This window comes from Teleopsis dalmanni, chromosome 1 (assembly GCF_002237135.1).
Source record: "Teleopsis dalmanni isolate 2A chromosome 1, ASM223713v2, whole genome shotgun sequence".
In the NCBI taxonomy this organism is placed as follows: domain Eukaryota; kingdom Metazoa; phylum Arthropoda; class Insecta; order Diptera; family Diopsidae; genus Teleopsis; species Teleopsis dalmanni.
In genome coordinates this window covers 108,749,808-108,767,280 of record NC_051846.1, presented here as the reverse complement: position 1 = coordinate 108,767,280, position 17,473 = coordinate 108,749,808, and the positions used below count along the sequence as shown (strand labels likewise).

The 17,473-nt window shown below is 34.3% G+C and overlaps 2 protein-coding genes across 3 annotated transcripts; one reads left to right on the top strand and one right to left on the bottom strand.

The window, feature by feature from the left end:
- The first annotated feature begins 676 nt into the window (after window positions 1-676).
- LOC119673972 (HEAT repeat-containing protein 6) lies at window positions 677-4,374 on the top strand. Of its 2 annotated transcripts, none has more exons than XM_038085094.1 (3): window positions 677-973; window positions 1,026-1,796; window positions 1,857-4,374. In XM_038085094.1, the coding sequence occupies exons 1-3, from the start codon at window positions 775-777 to the stop codon at window positions 4,037-4,039; spliced, it is 3,153 nt and encodes a 1,050-aa protein (XP_037941022.1). In that variant the 5' UTR covers window positions 677-774; the 3' UTR covers window positions 4,040-4,374. The 2 variants fall into 2 exon arrangements, with proteins under 2 accessions (XP_037941022.1, XP_037941030.1); XM_038085102.1 differs by lacking the exon at window positions 677-973 and having other exon boundaries at window positions 1,317-1,424; window positions 1,486-1,796.
- On the bottom strand, window positions 4,214-5,780 carry LOC119673987 (monocyte to macrophage differentiation factor 2). The gene is made up of 4 exons (XM_038085112.1): window positions 5,185-5,780; window positions 4,935-5,125; window positions 4,714-4,879; window positions 4,214-4,657 (listed from the first exon to the last, which is right to left on the bottom strand). The coding sequence occupies exons 1-4, from the start codon at window positions 5,353-5,355 to the stop codon at window positions 4,391-4,393; spliced, it is 795 nt and encodes a 264-aa protein (XP_037941040.1). The 5' UTR covers window positions 5,356-5,780; the 3' UTR covers window positions 4,214-4,390.
- Window positions 5,781-17,473: the final 11,693 nt, after the last annotated feature.

Below are 17,473 nucleotides of genomic sequence, written 5' to 3'. Positions count from 1 at the left end.
CAGTTTGAATTGTTACCATGAGAACGAATGAAATACAACGAATGTAAACACTTTCAAATGGCTCATTTTGGTCAAAAATCGAAAATGAGTATCGAATGGCTCATTCTTGCATATAAAATTTCAAGCACAAAAATGAGCAATTTTCTCACATTCTGTATGAATGACGTTCGAATGCATTCCACATACGTTCCAAATGCAAAGGAATCCATTGAACATACCCTAAATGAAAGCTCTTCATGGCATTTTGACAGTTTGAAAAAGCTGTTTTTAACATATTTACAAAAAAAGGCAAACAAATGTTTGGTGGTTGCATTTTCTTGAAATCGATGCACTGCTTTTTAGAACTTTTACTTCCCAAAAAGTAATTAATCGAAGTTAAAAATATGTTTTAAGTTTCTAATGTAAGGTTTCAAGGCATATTTAACCTTCATGCAACATTTTTTTGGCACAGGCCAAAAATCAAATCAACATGCAAGTTGAAAAATCAGCTGTTGAAATGAGAACAAATGAAATAGAACGAATGTAAACACTTTCAAATGGCTCATTCAAAATGAGCCATTTTCGGCCAATGTAAACGCCATATAACATATTATATAAAACCCTTCAGAACTATTTTCCGCACATCAAAAATATTCTCTGCTAGCTACCATCCCTGTCTAAAAAACAGGGCTAGTTTTATGGTTCGTTGTTAACATAAATGTTTGGATTAGAGACGCATAAAAATCTAAAATAAAATAACTTTGACGAACTGAGCGATAATTGTTCTCTGTAAAAATGACTCAAATAGCTGAGTTGAAAGAAGTTGTTGACAATGCAGATATAACGGTACTAGTTAAGTGTCTAGAAAGTTACAATTCATTAAAATTTTTGGCTGACATAGACGACTTAATTATTAGGAAGTTATTTAAACGGTTGTTTTCATCTTGGAATGTAACTGATGAGTTAGTTGCTTCTTCAGTATATTACATATTTGGTAAGAAATTCTTAAAATAAAGCTTATAATTATTATAATTTTCTTAATACAGGAAATTTGTTGGAGATGCATCCGAGTCATTCTGTTGAATATTTACCACTGATTTTTCACCCTAATAACATAACGTCACTTGAAAAATTTTATGAACTGAATTCTGATAAATTTTTTGAATGTTTGGTTAAAATAATTCAAAGTTTAGAATTTGTCGCAATTTCCCTTCAAGAAGCACAACTTTCAAAGTCGCAAAAACAAGTTTTTGAAACGGCAGCAAGCTTCATTATTAAGTTACATTATAAGAGCATGAGGAGTGTAACTAATAATACGTGCTGTTTTGTTTACAGTTCCCTAAAATTCTTACAAAATGTAGTGACTCTTTGCTCTTCGTATGCCAAGATATTCACTGCAGACTTACTTGGTATTTATCAAGCTTGTATGCAATGCGGAGTTACAGGTATGAACGTTTGGTTAATCCCGAAAAAAATATATCCATCTCAACGCAGTTTATACAATAGTCATGACTCTAAACATTATGCTAAAGAGTGCATAACACGAAATGGAAGAAAACTATCTAAAACAAAAAAAATGCGCAATATTACAAAAGTAGTACGACATCAAGAAAGTATTCAAGAACAAAATTTGATTTCTGACGTAAATTACTTAAACTGTATGGCAAGCGATGGAGACTCATCTGACGCTGAATATGGCAGAAAACCCAACTCAGAAATGCATTCGGTAATAGTCAAAATTCGAGTCGCATCAATGAATTTACTTGCTGCTGTTTGTAGAAATTTGGAGCGCCATGTAGTTTATGGATATTATTACAGTGAATATTCATGTTTTACATAGTATTTATTTTGCATATGCTAATATTTTATTTTTACAGTGATATTTCCAAATGATTCGAAAGATGTTAATTATAATTTAATTTATCTAGCTAAAAGCGATCCAAGTACGCATTGCCGAGCAGCGGCTCTGCAAGTTGGTGCACAGATACTTGCAGGTTCAAAAATCTATTTTAATCAAGCGGAATGTTCTGTAAGACGAAATTGCATAAACTTTTTTCCGTTTTCTCAAAGCTTGGGAAGTATGATAAATGTTATTTACAATACATTATTTGCAATATTAAGTACAGAGGCATCAACATTTGTTCTAACACAAGCACTTAAGTGCCTCTCAGTATTAGTACAGGCCACACCCTTTCATAAACTAGAAACTGGAATAGCGACAGGAATTGTAAGTCATACTCGTAAACTTATCTGTCATCGTGATTGCAATATACAAGTTGCTGGACTAATGGTGATGGAGGTTTTAGTCTCAACATCTATATTAACAACAGAAATAGTGGATATAATCGGATTACCACATACAGATTCGGTACCATTTATTTCAAATAATAACCAGCAAGTTAATATGATGAGTAATGAACTAAACGAAGAAGGGTACGAGGAATTTATAGAAACAGATGAGTCGCAAAATGTCTATAATAAATACAACAATAATATAAACACTTCAGAATCGTCATGGTTGTTGCAACATATTATAAAAAACATGGACACTGACAGACAGCAGTCAAATGTTCCTGCATCCATATATGTCAAAAGTATTAACGTGTTATCAGCATTATCCTGTCATTTCGCTTTATTAAATACTCATCTTCCAACAATTGTAAAGGTTTTTCAATATGCTTTAGAGGATCCACTATTAGATGTACAATTAAATGCAGCACGATGCCTTGAAAAATTTTCTTATGAGATGAGTCGATATATATCCAATACATCTGATTTTAATTGTTTCAAACTAACACAGACTTTTTGGGAAATTTTATTACCTAAATTAGTTGTTTTAATCAGTAACTCAGCACAGCAAAATTCAGCTTTTAAAAATTATTTATGTGGCAGTTTAGCTAATATTGGAATTGTCATTTATGAACGTTTACCGTATATATCAAAAATAAGTTTATTTAGTACTTTATCTGGAATAAGTAACAATAGCGCAGAAAATACAATAGTGAGAGCAGCAGCAATCCGAGCTTTGGCGGTACATGTTGCATTTCCATCAATACGGAAAAATCTTGTGTTTGTAGAAAACACTGCCGACATGACTTTGCAATTTATCAATGATGAAAACTTATCAGTACGCGTCAGAGCATTCTGGGCAATGGCTAACGTTAGCGATGCTTTAGTTGCTAATTTTTACGTAAAAGAGCGGGTGTCATTTGATATATTGACTCGTTTAATTGAAGCGTCCAAAAATGCCTGTTACGACAACGATAAAGTAAGATGTAATGCTGTTAGGGCACTTGGAAATTTTCTTAGTATTTTAACAGAAGATAACTTTGACAACTATGTTGGTAGAAAAATGTTCAATGAATCGATTAAAAAACTCGCACATTGCATAACAAGTTCAAGTAATGCAAAAGTGAAATGGAATGCATATTATGCTGTTGGCAATATTTTTCGAAATAATACAATATTTGTTGTCACAGAAATATATTCAGATTTAGAATGGCAAGATTCCCTTTATACTACTTTATGTCATACAATTGTTCATCACTCCAACTTTAAAGTACGAATAAGTGCTGCAATTGCTATAAAGTATATAAAAATGCGTTCATATTTTCAAAACTACTTGAATTTAATCTGGTCTTCGTTACTTGCAGCTGTTGAAAATTCTCAAGATTCAGTAAATTTAGAAGAACATGAACACGTTGACAACTTACAAGAACAGTTATGTTTAGCAATTTCTCATATTATTGGAATATCACGCCCGGAAGACTTTCCAATGTTACAGAAATGTTTGGCAGAAAAGGCTGAAATCGTATCATATGTTTGGTTACTTGTATCAAATCGAATGATACCTGAAAAGTCAGTACCATTAATTTCATGCTCTATAGTTTTATACGAACGGATTAAAAATTTGAATCAATCAACATCAGATCATTTAAATGCGATGGTTTATGTTGCGAAAACGTTGAGTTTACAAGAAATATTTCCCTGCTTTAATGACGTGAACACCAACTTTCGGTTTGAACATCTCCCACACCAAACAAGTGTGATTAAAAACTAATATATCGTTATTTTGATCGAGAAATAAGTGTTTATGTCAAATATTTTGTATTTTGTGGATAATTCAATTGCAACTTCAATTTCAAAGCAAATAAATTTATGTACATTCTTTGTATTATAATATTATATGCAGTTATTTTTTTTAAATTTATATTTTGTAATATATAAGCGTATTCTTAAAATTATTACTATTTATAAAAATTATATATAACAGAGTTTAATAATTTGGTTTCCAGCTTTGTTATTTCCGTCTATAGATGGGTTAAGGATATTGCGTTTTATAAATATATATTTGACTTTATACATTGCAATACCATTCCTACAAAATATATTTAAGTTAACTTTCTTAAAATTAGTTGACTGGGAATAAATTGATTATTATAGCATAATAGTGAAATCCTGCAGCAAGGACCACAAATAAATGCCAAATAGCATGTGCCATAGGTATTATTCCATCGCATTTGAAAAAACATATTCCTAATATGTAAAAAAAACCACCAAGTTTTAACTCTGTAAGACCATTAAATTCATTCCCAGTTAGTAACACCGCCAATGCAGGACCCAAGCCCATTAATACGTAGCAACAAGTCTCTAAACATTTATATCGTTCATGAAATATCTAAAAAGAAAAAAAACTATATAAAATATATTGATTTCAAACATATATGTTTTTACCTGTTGATAAGTAATTCCAATTGCAGCAAGCAGCCAAATTAGCCATTCCATACAAACCAAAGCAGAATGAACAATATTTCCCAACTGTAACCATGGGAAATACGATCCAGCAATAAAAATGTAAATCATGGCGCGGTCACAGCGATGCAGAATATTTTTTAAACCGCTGTTAAACAAAAATACATTTATACAAAGAAATATAATTTCATTATATTCAATACTTTTTTTGTTGGGAATAACAGGAGCAATGAAAAAATGTAGATATTGTAAACAGCATTGAAAGTGCTCCCCCATATACCCATGAAACTAAATATTGGTTTGGCGTCTTTGACCTTTCGAAAAGTTTCAGTGCGGCAATAATAGAAGGTACTATACAAAAACCATGTGTTAGAACATTCGCCAATTGCTCCACCTACGGAATATTAAAGAAGTTATATGACATAAGTATAAAAATATATCATTTGTTTTTACCTCCGTGGGTTTATAGGCATAACCTGTCTTTGGTTTCTCGTTTTTCCAATTGACACTTTTTATATGGGCTTTAAACGATGAATTTGATTTAATCCATGTTCTCCAAAAACTTGTGAGTATATTATTTAAAAATGAATATTTATTTTGAACCTCTTTTGCGATATTGCTCATTATTATTTTAAAAAGACGAACTTTCAAATATTTAAGCAACTATAGCAAATTTTAATAGGAAGGAATCATTTACAAATTAGTTAACGTACTTGTAGTTAAAAATATAACTTACAGTTGATAAATATATTTATTGTCAGGGTGGTAATTTTTAGTTAATATGCCGTTAAGATGTTAGATATATTTTCACTTTTGTGTGCATCTCATTTTATACATGCGCAGTTTACATAAATATTCTTCAAAGTTATGCACATTTCCAACATTATATTAAAAATTGATATATACTCTGTTCAATTATCTGAAATTTTAATCACAGTAAAGTCTATTTTGTAAGATGGTTGATTTATGTTTACATAATTCGTTTATAAACTTCAAAAAATGTTTGCTACTGAAACGGTTTAGTACATGAAACATTTATTCTTTATTCGGTGTCAACACTAGCTAGACTTTGGACTTTTTGTTCCAATGAAAAAACTATTATTTTCGATTGTTGTATATCAGCTGTTGAACTTGGCGATAATGTCTGTCACTTTGTTGTGATTTCAATTAAAATATATAAAACCCTTTTTAATAAACGATTCTGTAATGTCAGCATGTCAGAGATACGTATTCTTTTCCATAGTAAAGAAAATTATTTTCTATACAAACATTTATTTTGAATTAAACGCTGACTATACAGCTCTTTCGAATATTGGCAAATATTAATCATCATTGTTATCTAGTTTAATGATCCATATTTTACAATGGACTTAATTTTTTCTTTCAGAGTAGCAAAAACAAGCTTTTAAAATCTTTAGAGTTAGGTTCTACGCACAAAAATTTAAAAATCTGTCTATTGTGAATATTCACTGGATATACGTTGCAAAATTCTGTTAAATAGCATTATAAGCTATTATGTTGGTTCACAGTTTTGTAAAGCAGATTCAATAACTGGGAAATTGTATTGATTCATCATCATCATAAGCGTTACAGCTCGGGGTGAGCTTTAGCTGCATCAACCAGCTTTCTCCATTCTGCTTTGAATGTTATTTAGACCACCAGCATTGGGTACCCATTTTTCTGATGTTGTCTGTTACGTTGTCAACCATCTTATACGTGGTCTACCTCTTCTGCGGTCATTATACGGTGTGAAATGAAGGTTTCGCTTTTGTGGTCTATCGTCCGGCATTCTCATGACGTGTCCTAACCATCTTAAGCTCTGCAACTTTGCGAATTTTACAGCATCTTCACCGTTACAAACAACTACAAGTAGCTCAGTGTTCGTACGTCAACGAAATTCTTGTATAGGACCATAAAATTAAATTCGGATGTGCATGTTTCTTCCAAAACTCATGTATATTGTTTTGTTCTCATTAATGTTTAGCCTAACTATCTTAGCTCTGAGTAGTAAGTCGACGAACTTTTCTGTCATATAGTGTGGTTAGCGTTACCACTAAAATGGAATTTTGCATTAAAATTGTATTTATTATTAGCCGTAATTTTTTTTCAGAATTCAACTGCATTCAGTCGCTTCGGAGTCTGGCAAAAAACATCAAATCGTTTGCTTAAAGTCTCTAATTTATCACAAAACAACAACACTTTTCTCTCCATCTAACAGACTAGTGATGAAGTGTATAAACATCTGTGGGCATGTTATGATTATAGTCACGTCACGTCAATTTCGAAAGGCGATCTATTGCGAAATTTAAACAAATATTGCAGTCATCTGTCAAAAAGTTGTAAATATGAAATTCTCACAAAATATAAAAATGTTCACAAATTTAAAAATTGTGGATATGAAAATATTTAAATTATATAATTATGTTGAGGCTAATTGAGTCAGTGCACCTGCGCACTTTTACTCTCTATTAACTGCGAGGTTTCTTCAAAACCCCTCTTTGCACCTTGACTAGATTATTGTTTATCACTTCATCAGACTAAGCAATAATTGACTTCAGATCTGCATACCTCCCCGAGGAGTCGGTAACCATTCTGAGATTTGATAACGCGGTGTTGATAAGTCTGTCAGATTTCGCAAATAATTTCAGGGCTCTATTCTTTATGTATTTTTTGATCGGATCAATCTTGATGTCCTTGAGGATGTCATTCTAAATTATACATAAAAATTACAATCACCGTTCACAATTATTAGTGTGAATTTGGCAACAGAACAAATTTAAATCAAAAAATTAGAAAATACAATTTTAGTTGTATTGAAGAATTTAATTTAGGTATAAGAATTACACCAAGCACTCACCAACTAAGTACCTGACAGCAGGTCAAAATGATATCGTCAGTTCAGTAATGATCGAGATGAGAACTTCACGCAACCCAAGAACAACTCTTCGAGAATTGATTTTTTACAAAATCGATCCGAGAAAAAATCTCGCATTGACTAAGTCACCATCATCAAAAACAATCCTTCGAGAATGACCCAAAAAGTTAGCAAAGAAACACACGTATGGTGTTTCAGATGTTTAACTAAACATACTTTTTTTTTTTTTTTTGTTTTTGCAGTAGGTGGAAAGCATCAAAAGCCACAGTGTGAGACTTGAACCCACTAAAACCACCTCTTAGGAATGCATAGAGAATAGATTCCAAGCAAGGGACCGTAAAGTTCCAGGACTAGGAACCTCATTCCAGTTTAACGATTGGAGTGAAAACAATTACTAGTAACGCTTAACATTTACAATAGTAAATATATCTAAGCCATGAAATTTGAAGAATGAAAACGGTGAGACGGAATACTACTTAAATTGAGTTTGAGGGGCTATTTATAAGTACACACGTTGAAGGGGATTACTGTAACCACGGTTGTAAAACGGGATTACAGGGGGAGAGTGGGCAATGTCGTTCAGAAGGAGGGATAGGAACTGGGGAGGTTTATGCCTCATAGCGAGTAACAGATCAGTCGGTAGCTGATCAGATCTCAGAACGTCGGGGGGGAGGTTATGGGCCCTAGTAAAGTATCGACGAGCTTGGGACAATAGATAGTCGTCAAGCCGCTCGATATTGGCGGATTTGTAAACAAAATTTATACGGTGATGTTTGCCATTAGGCTTGCGCTTGTAATTTATACAGTCGCGGAGAATTTTTCTTTCTAACGAACGTAGGCGTTCCATTTGAGCCGAGGAGATACCTGACCAGATGGGAAAGGAGTAGGTGGAAAGAGGGTGAATAAGTTGTTTATAGCACAAGAGTTTTGCTTGTATATTTAGCTGGTTGTGGCGTCTTAACGCATTTTTAAGGCTCATATGGCGAAAGGACACATTCTTGACAATATAATCGATGTGGGGAATGAAGTTATGTTTAGGAGAGAACATAACTCCGAGGTACTTAAACTTGTCAACAAGTTTAATGGGGGTCCCATTAAGTTTAAGCTTAATGTTAGAGGGGTTATAACTGCTTGGACGATTTCGTGCATAGCCAGTGAAGGCAATGGCAGAGACTTTGAGGGGGTTTAATTTGAGCTTCCACTTATGGTAAAAGCTAGAAAGATTTCCTAAATGCTGGTTTAAGGAGTTAGAGACCCTAGGAGTATAAGACGATTTGGAATATATTAGGCAGTCATCAGCAAAGCAGAGCTGCTTGACATTTGGGGGAGGGATAGGAATGTCTGAAGTGTAGATGTTAAAGAGTATGGGACCAAGTACAGAACCCTGAGGGACACTAGCTGCTACAGGGAATTCCCTAGAAAGGCTAGAACCAACACGAACCATAAATTTTCTTCCTGACACAAATTGGTAGACAATGCTACAAAGGAGCGGGGGGAAATTTAATTGGTGGAGCTTGTAGACAAGGCCCTCAATCCAAACAGTATCAAAAGCTTTCTCAATATCTAGGCTCACAGCCACGGTGGGTTGAGAGTTAAAGAGACCTACACAGATATCACTTTGGAAAATACTAAGCGCGTCTGATTCATAAAGTTTACTTAGTGAGCTAAGTCAGGAAATGGGACGGTAGCTTGAGGGGAGAGTATGAGGCTTACCGCTTTTATGGACAGGTATGACAATGGCTCTCTTCCAAGGCCTGGGAAAGTGACCAATGTTGTAAGAGTGGTTAAAGATAATCGCACATGTGCAAAAGAAGAGAGGAGACAGATTTCGCATAGCGTGGTTGGAGATTCCATCCAGTCCAGAAGATTTTTTAGGTCTTTTGGACTTAAGGATGGTGAAGAGACCTGATGGAGTAATGAACCCCTTTGGGTCAAGAGTATTAGCACTGCTGGGTAGCTGGTGCTGAAGTTAGTAATGCTTTGTCCGAAGTTTTCGTAATGGTCTCGGACAAAATTGCAGACCGTTGCATTGAAATTTGGATTTCCATCACCGAGGGAGACCTTATGATAAAGCTCAAAGGTTTCGCCAAATATATTGGCTTTGGTTGAGTTATCAGGAAAACTTCTGTTATTGATGGTGATGTCAGGAGTGACTTTTTTAATGCCACTGATCTGCTTAACTTTTTTGAAGACATCAGAGTCGCATTTAGCAGAACGAACTAAGGCATTGAAATGATTATTTCTAGCCAACTTGATCCTTTGGGTAAGGATATTATCAAGAGTGGAAATTATAGCTCGCATGAGCTGAAACCGAGGAGAGTTAGTTTGCCTGAGGCGATATAACCTACGTCAAAGAACTTTGCGACGCTGGATTAGATCAACAGTAAGAGGATCAAGAGGAACCTGGTGGCACTTTTTAAGAAAGGTCAGTGGGACATGCTCTTCGATAGTTGCAGAAAGAATGCTCTCAAGTTGTGAAGTGATACAGTCAATTTCATTAGGTGATAGGTTCCTATTTACAGGAAGGTCAAGGGAGGAAATCATTCTGTCAAGAGTGGAATTGAAGCTGCCCCAGTAGGTGGCAGCGGAATTTAGATATGTACGAGGGGCAGATAGGAGAGCTCTACAGCCTGTGAGAGGTTAAACAACAGCCTGATGGTCAGCAACGCCATCAACGACTGAAGTATTTCCAATCATGTCGGAGAGACAGTTGTCAGTGAAGAAGAAGTCGAGTGTCGCATTGAAGCGTGTTGGCTCGTTGGGGGCAACAAGATTAATATCGAGGTTAATACAATTGCTTATATACCAGTTGTATAATCTGGTACCATTAATGCAGTTTTAAGCGTTATTCCAAAAGTAGTGTTTACTATTGAAGTCACCTCCAATAACAAATAGATTTGAAGAAAGGTTTATTAATTTAGTGAGGTCATTGGGGTCAATAGATTGAGATATAGAGGGCGTGTAATACACGCAGAATAAATCAAGATTAAAGTTATTTTCGAGGAGAAGAGTGATACCGCAAGCTTCAAATGAGGAGAGTTGAGGAATACAGAGTTCGGAAAAAGCGTATGTTGCCTTAAGAAGGATTGCAACCCCTCCACCAGGACCAACCCTATCGAAACGGACGACATTGTAACCAGAGAAATTAAGAGTGAAACCAGGATTGACTCTGGTTTCAACATCAAGGAGAACATCTGAGCGGAGAGAGTTTACGTTTATAAGAATAATCTTAAGATTATTCATATAAAACGAACTCAAATACTTTACGAGTGAGGAAGTCCTTACGCTCTACTTGTGAGGTGAAAAACATACTTTTTTATGCAAAAAAATAGATAATTTTTTATGCAAAACAGGTTTCAACCGTTCACACGATCGAATAAAGAGTTCAAATTTTTTATAAAAGTACTTATGTACTTTTTTATGCAAAACACATTTCAACCGTTCATACGATCAAAAAAGAGTTCAAAATTTTTCATGAAATACTTAGATACTTTTTTATGCAAAACGCGTTTCAACCCTTCATACGATCGAATCAAAGCAATACACACAAAAGAACCGATAACAATGAAAGGAAGAATGCCACCGTGTGAGACTTGATCCCTCTAAACCACCTCTTTGGAATGGATGTGGAATATTGCAGCCGCGTTCAGCGAGTGCAACCCCCATTCCAGTAAACGAAAGTAGAAGGAGAACAGAAGGGCTTAGTATTTGGCAAGCTAAATTTATCAAAGCCGAAGATAGACGAATTCAGTTAGGAGGGATGGTAATATTGATGAAGGGGATGTGTTTAGGCAAAATTGCGAATTACTCTATGCGAGTAATTCTAGCAGAGTTAAAGAGGAGAGAGTTGGGATGGAGTTTACCACACAGCGTGCGCCGATAGTTCACACAATCTCGAAGAACTTTTCTTTTAAAGACCCGGATCAGTTTGCTATTAAGCTGATTATGTCTACGGAGTGCATTTTTAAGGGCTTTATGTCTGAAGGTGGCATTTTAGATGGCATACCTCACATGGGAGACGAAGTTATGATGGGAAGTAAGTAAAACTCCCAGGTACTTTAGGTTGTCAACAAGCTGAAGATATGACGTGTAAATATTAAAGAGAATGGGGCCCAGTGCTGAGCCCTGAGGCACACCGACAGGGACGGAGTGTTCACTAGAAAGGGATGACTCAGTTCTAACGATGAAGGACCTATTTGTGAGAAACTGATAGATAACGCTACAAAGATGGTTTGGGGCTCCAAGAGCAGGAATTTGTTAGCCAGACCCTCGGTCCACACTGTGTCAAATGCCTTTTCGATATCTAGGCTGATCGCTACAGTGGATTGATTGTTGGCAAAGCCAACACAAACGTCATTCTGAAGATGGTGCAACGCATCCACAGTCGGCATCTTATTTCTGAAACCGAACTGAAAATTTGGAAGAACACGGTTTTCAGAGACGAATAACTTGTATGAACTTGTATGCCTTGTATGAATGATTCATACAATTTGCTTACAGAGTTCAAAAATGATATGGGTCTGTAGGAGTTGGGATCAGATTTGGGCTTCCCACTTTTATGGATGGGACGCACGATTGCCTTTTTCCATGGAAAATAGCCAAGATTGTATGCATGATTGAAGATCATGGTACAAGAATTAAAGAATATGGGAGACAAACGGCGCAGAGTATGATAGGATAACTATGATAGGGGTTATGAGAGAGAGTATCTTCCAGAGGACAGAAAAAGTTATTAAACCACTAGAGTTGCTATTGTCAGTGCAGAAGGCAGGGCATTGGGGAGAGAAAGTTACGATAGTGCCGCTATTGGCATTGAAGAGGCTATGGATGTAGTTATTGGTGGCTGAAACAAATTCAGGGTCACCATCATCCAAAGTAAGTCGGTGGTTCTTGGCGAAGACTTGCAGGTCTGGGATACTTCTATTGGAACCACAGATTTGCCTGATCGTATCGAAAACGTCAACTTTGCATGTGGTGGTGCGAAGTTTAGCTTGTAAGCTAGTAAATATGGCTCTATTAATTAATCTATCAATTTTTAGAATTGCCCGAAATTGAGAACAAAGGTAGAGCCTGCAGCCCTAAGACGGTAGACTTTACGACGAAGGCATTTCCTTTGTTTAATAAGGTTAAGAGTGCAAGTATAAAGAGGAACTTGATAGCTTCTAAGGAGTCTAACTTTGGGAACATGTGCCTCAATTGTACTGAAAATGAGAAGCTCTAGTTCAGAGACCAGAATGTCAAGATCAGAGCAGGACACATTCCTGTTCTGGGATGTTGATATTAAGTAAATATTGGTCCAGAGTGTTATTAAACTCTAGCCAGTCTAAAGATGCGAAATTATAAAGGGTACAAGGAGAGAGAGTAGAAGCTCTGCAGCCAGAAAGAGGGAGGCACACCGCTTGATGGTCAGCTATGCCGTCTATGACGGAAGGTTTTCCAAGGAAATTGTGAAGCCTGTTATCTACCAGAAAGAAATCGAGAACAGAGTTTGGGCGTGATGGAACAGACGGAGCAAGAACACTAATGTCGTGACTCAGTGAATTATTAGTGAGCCATTCATACAAGATAGTACCATTAAAACAGATATGTTGTGTCCAATCTTCGGTGGGCGAAGTAATTTTGAAATGAACGTGGAGCGGTGACAAGGTGGCCAGCCTGGTATGCTCGCCGGTTTTGGGGGTGGTTCTTCTCACGCTCAGCAACAACCGCGGACATCAACAAAAATTCATGTCACCTGTGTATATTAGAAGGAAGTCAGCCATAGGAGCAAACATAAATGGTTAGCTGCATCAAATGATTGTGATTCAACGTTGTCATAGCTTGAATCGTCCCAGTTCCTGTCACATTCACCAAAGAAAAATATACACGCATCATTTACACAGCCACATCACACCCTATATGGATTTCTACTCTTCCCTAGGCCACTCCACCATCGCCAAATTAATGAATCTTAAACCTGCATTTTGAGTTTAAATTTTCTTATAATTTTTTTTTCCTCTTTTTTTTTATTAAAATTTTTCATAACTTAAATCTAACATAATTTCCTTAAAAATAAAAAAATTAAACTTAAATGCATTTACAATAATGTTACTTTTGTTTCTTAATATATATTATTATACCTTCTTAATTTTCAAAAAAATTTTTCTTTAATTTAAAAATAAATAATAATACAGTTTCATTTACAGAGTCACTTAACATAATTTTTCAGTGCTTATATAAAAAAAATTTACTCTCTTAGTATAACTGGACTACTTTCGATTTACACAAATTAAGATCGGAACTAGTAAAAAAAACGCTAATCTCTTTGATTTTCCTTTAGTTTCATTTCTGTCCAGCCCATTTGCTGTTGACGTCAACTGCTAAAAACCTGATACTCTATATATTTTTAACAAAAAAAATCAGTTCACCTCTATACTACCTCTTTTAATTTTTGCTCTTCTTTTTATATATCTGTGTGTACATTTGGTTCACACCATAACTCCTGAACAATTCTTTTTGTTTTTTTTTGTATTCACATGAGAGTTATATACAATTTAAATTCAACACCAAAATTATAAATATAAAATAATAAATTGCTTATATAAATTAATATCACTAATAAATGATATTATTTATTATTTATTAAAATATAAAACTAACTACGATTGCGTAAAAATAATATTTGGTTTATTATTAATAATAACTATAATAAAATTAGGGGTATTCACTCTCTCTTGCAAACTCATTGCAAGGTGCACGAAATTCACAGATTGTACGAGAATGCAAATAACAACAACAAAATACACGCACAAAATTTAGTGCAATTGCGTGCAATCTTCCAATACTAAAACCTATATATATATATATTTGCTTGGAACAAAACAGAAATGGCAGAAATCAGCTGTTTTGATATTTGTTGCTTCTCATTTTTAAATTTGAATTGACGATTAGTAAAATTTCGAGATATGTTAATCTATGGCTATGCTATACACATGCGTTTCGTTCAATGATTTAAAACGATGTGGCCATTAATTAAGTTTTCACAAATATAATATTATATACAGCGAAACTTACAAAAATTTGTCCACATTTTGAACTATTGAATGAAGTGTTTGGACGCATGTCTAATTTTCAGCCATTTGTGATATGTACTGACACATTGCCACAGCCACCAGCTAGTTCTGCACTAGGCGACGAAGTTTATTTTATTGAATCATCTGCAGACAACACATCATCCAGCTCTGCACCGAAAGTCGTGCGTTCTGCTGTGCAAAGCCCCACTACCCCCTCGATAAAAAATATAACAAATAACAATAATAAATTAAGAATTAGTTATGTTTTTATTATACTAATTATTTTTATATTATATTATTATTACATATATTAATATATAAATACGTTTTTATACATAATTCTTGTCTTAAAATAAACCTACTGGAAAAAAGGAATGTCGCAATTGACTTCTGAATTATATATTAAATATATATACATATACAGTGACTCCATCGCATAATCGGACAAGCACTTGTTCGATATAAATGTGCTCTAAACTTTAAAAAAAATGCTAAAAATATGATTTTTTTTTGCTTTAATTAATACTTAACATACTTATCTATCTAAATTACAAAAAAAATTAAGACATTTCTCATAATAACTATTAATTTAAAGTAAAAAACATAACCAATACAATTTTTTGGGCTCAACGCATAATCGGACAAACTGAAGCAGCAATGCTAAAAGTACTGTTATTTTACAAATATGCACTTCAAAACTGTAGTAATAATTCTCACAACAATGTTTATTACATTAAGATAAATATAAATTATAAATTATAAAATTGTAACATAAATTAGTATTGAAATGGCACCAAACAGAAAGCAATCTACTATCGAAATTAGGGAATTAATAATTAAATTGAATTTCGAAGCTAAACCGTTAGAGAAATTGCCAATTTAGTTGGAATAAGTAAATCTACTGTCCAAGACATCATCAAGAGGTTCCGTGATGAGTTTAGGTTGGCCAATAAGAGCAGAGCAGGTCAAGGCAAAATATTAAGTGATAGAGAAGAGCGTTCGATATTGAAAGAAATTAAGAAAGATCCTCTCAAAAGCGCTAAAGATCTTAAATTTTCATTAAAATCCTGCTCTGGAAAAGATGTATGCTTGAATACTATTCGCAATACATTACATACATTCGATTACCACGGAAAAATTGCCAGAAAGAAGCCGTTTATAAGTACCAAAAATAAAATCAAAAGAATAAAATATGCTAAGGAATATTTGCTAAAAACAGAAAGCTTTTGGAATCAGGTAAATTGATGGTAAATCATTTTAAATACATTTTCATTGATAATTTTCATTTTTTTAAGGTTTTGTTCACTGATGAAAGTAAATTTAATCTGCATGGATCTGATGGCAAGATCTTTGTATGGCGTAAACCAAATGCAGAATTCAAACATCATAATACAAAAACCACTATAAAACATGGAGGAGGATCTGTTATGGTTTGGGGTTGTATGTCGAGTGCGGGAGTAGGTAATTTGCATTTTATAGATAGTAAAATGGACAAATTTGGATACCTCGACATTCTGAAACAGAATGTAAAGCAAAGTGCAGAGAAATTGAGTATCGCAGAAAATTTTGCTTTTTATCAGGACAATGATCCCAAGCATATGTCAGGCGTAGCAAAGCTTTGGTTGATAAATAACTGCCCCAAACTCATAGACACACCTGCACAGAGCCCAGACCTTAATGTAATTGAGCATCTTTAGGAGGAATTAGCTAAAAGAGTGTACCAAAAAAAATTTAACACAATAGTTCAGCTAAAGGAGGCTTTACTCGAAGCATGGTACTCAATTGAGCCAGAAGTGTGCCAAAAATTGGTAAAATCAGTTCCAAATCGTCTTCAGGCCGTTCTGGATAACAAAGGATATGCAACAAAATATTAAATGCTATATTCCTGCATTTTTAACATGGATGCTTAATTTTGTCCGATTATACGTTGAGCCCAAAAAATTGTGTTGGTTATGTTTTTTACTTTAAATTAGTAATTATTATGAGAAATGTTTTATTTTTTTTTATAATTTAGATAGATAAGTATATTAAGTATTAATTAAAGCAAAAAAAATCATATTTTTAGCATTTTTTTTTAAAGTTTAGAGCACATTCATATTGAACAAATGCTTGTCCGATTATGCGTCACTGTATGTATGTTTTATATATTTGTATTCGTAAATTATTGATTGTCAACCATTAAATTATACAAAAATTTGCGATTCGAAACTCCTTCATTGGTTCGCTGACTAGTTCATTCTGAATAAGCTCATCAGATTCTTCGTCGTTGTCATGTACCTAATCCACGTGTTCCGTATTATCACATGAAGGTCGCAAAATGTTGTGCAATATGCAATAAACAAGGCACCAATTTCAACAAAAATTATGACTCGTGTTAGAACTCCACTCCATACCCAAAGGTTAATGTTTGTAAAATGTTTGTAAACTTGCTTTGGTCGTTGCAACCGTGCAGCTATAATTAGAAAATGACACCCAGTGCACACTTGAACTGTCAGTTCATGTGTCAGCTGATTGTCATTTATGCTTGGCTTTGGTTTTTAGTTCCGGAACGCGCAAGGCGGTTGTTACGACCAAAAGTAAGTGAAAAATAATTAATTTTAAGTACTGGAAATAAATAAATTTGTTTTAAGATTTTAAAGCGTCACATACACACAAACAACTACATTACGCTGTTAAAATTGGTCAACAACAAACTTTAAAATTTTTGTGGCAATCTGTAAGAATTTTGCGGCAATTGAAAAAAAAAATATTGTGGCGATTTGCCGGGAAAGAAATCCGGAAAAATCCTTTTAATCTGGAACACATATAAAAAGAA